Source organism: Aureococcus anophagefferens (genome assembly GCF_000186865.1).
Source record: "Aureococcus anophagefferens unplaced genomic scaffold AURANscaffold_736, whole genome shotgun sequence".
In the NCBI taxonomy this organism is placed as follows: Eukaryota; class Pelagophyceae; order Pelagomonadales; family Pelagomonadaceae; genus Aureococcus; species Aureococcus anophagefferens.
Window position 1 is genome coordinate 4591 of NW_008706050.1, and position 1353 is coordinate 5943.

A 1353-nucleotide genomic window follows, 5' to 3' on the forward strand; every position below is an offset into this window, starting at 1 on the left:
ATCCCAGGCCGCCCTGGCCGAGCTGCAACAAGGTCCAGCTGCTCTGCTCGTCGTCGGGACCCTCGCCGACGGAGAAGACGGCGCCGACGCCGAGCGCGTGGAGCTCCGCGAGCGCCTTGGTGACGTCGTCGCCGTCGCAGACCGCGAGCACGCCGTCGAGCGCGCCGAGGCCCGCGGCTTCGATGGCGTCCTCGTCGTTCGCCGACGCCCAGAAGTCGCGCACCTTGGCGTCGTCCGTCTCCTCCATCAAAGAGCGAAGCTTGCCCAAGTTGGCGTCGTGCAGCGCGAAGAACGAGTTCCACGCGGGGTACTCCTTGGGCACGGGGTTCGCGTCCATCCAGCCGCCGTTGGCGTAGCGGAAGAAGTTCGCGCCGGGGCTCACGGACACGTCCAAGTTCGCCGCCTCGAGGCCCGCGTGGGGCGCCGGCGCCGCGACGCACTCGAGGCAGGCCGGGCCCTCCTGGCTCCACGGGTTCTTGCAGCACTCGCAGCCGAGGCGCTTCTTGCCGGGGTTCGCGGGATCGAAGAGCATCATATTGCGGGGACGGCGACAAAGTCGCGGCGCTCGGGGGACGACACAGAGGGCGGACTCAGTCGGCGGACTCGCAGAATCGAGTGGAGCTTCACCATGGGGCGCTTATCCAGGGGGGATCGTGGGGTACCTCGGCGAGCCGAGCCAGGCGGCGGCCGGAGGCCGCCCCCTAGCCGTCGCAGCGGAGGTTGGTCGTGAGGGTGGCGAGGGCGGCGCGGTCCGCGAGGCGGCGCGCGTCGTCTTCGAGTCGGTGGGAGAGGGCGCGGGCCTTGGACGTCCAGGTGCCGTCGACGAACTTGAGGCCGGAGATCAGGTAGCGCGCGCGGTACTTCGCGGCGGTGGTGCCCCACTCGCGGTGGAGCTCGTTGCTGAGCAGGGCTTTCGCCTGGTCGGGGCACGCGCAGCCCATGGAGATCCAACGCGACTCGGAGAGCGCGGTCGCGACGTCCGCGAGCAGGGACGAGACGTCCTTGGAGGCCTCGGAAAACTGGCCGAAGACGAGGCCGACGCAGCCGCCGAGGGAGCTCAGCGCGCGGAGCATCGGGCCGTCGGAGACGCCGTTGATCTCAACGTCGATCTGCTTCGCGTGCGCCTTGTATTCGTTGTCGACGTAGGACGCCCGCTTGTCCACGGGCGACGCGCCTCTCCGCGCGGACGCCGCGGTGGAGTAGTAGTTCGAGTCGGCGGCGGACCAGGCAAGCGTTTTCACGTCGAAGATGCGGCGGACCTTGTCGAGGGGCTCGACGGCGAGGTCCGGCGTCACCATGGGAACGGGCCCCTGCACGACGGTCCGGCCCCGGGACGGGGGCCGGGGACGGCGG

General features: G+C 70.7%; 1 protein-coding gene across 1 annotated transcript in view; it reads right to left on the reverse strand.

Annotated features, from left to right (window-relative positions):
* The window catches only part of AURANDRAFT_68975 (hypothetical protein), a gene marked incomplete at both ends in the record, with an annotated part of 5627 nt that extends 4329 nt beyond the window's left edge, over positions 1-1298 (reverse strand). The window contains 2 exons of the mRNA XM_009044716.1: positions 71-502; positions 825-1298. Of these exons, the coding sequence (XP_009042964.1) occupies positions 71-502; positions 825-1298 (906 nt within the window). The remainder of the gene's footprint in view (positions 1-70; positions 503-824) is intronic.
* Between the last annotated feature and the right edge of the window lie 55 nt (positions 1299-1353).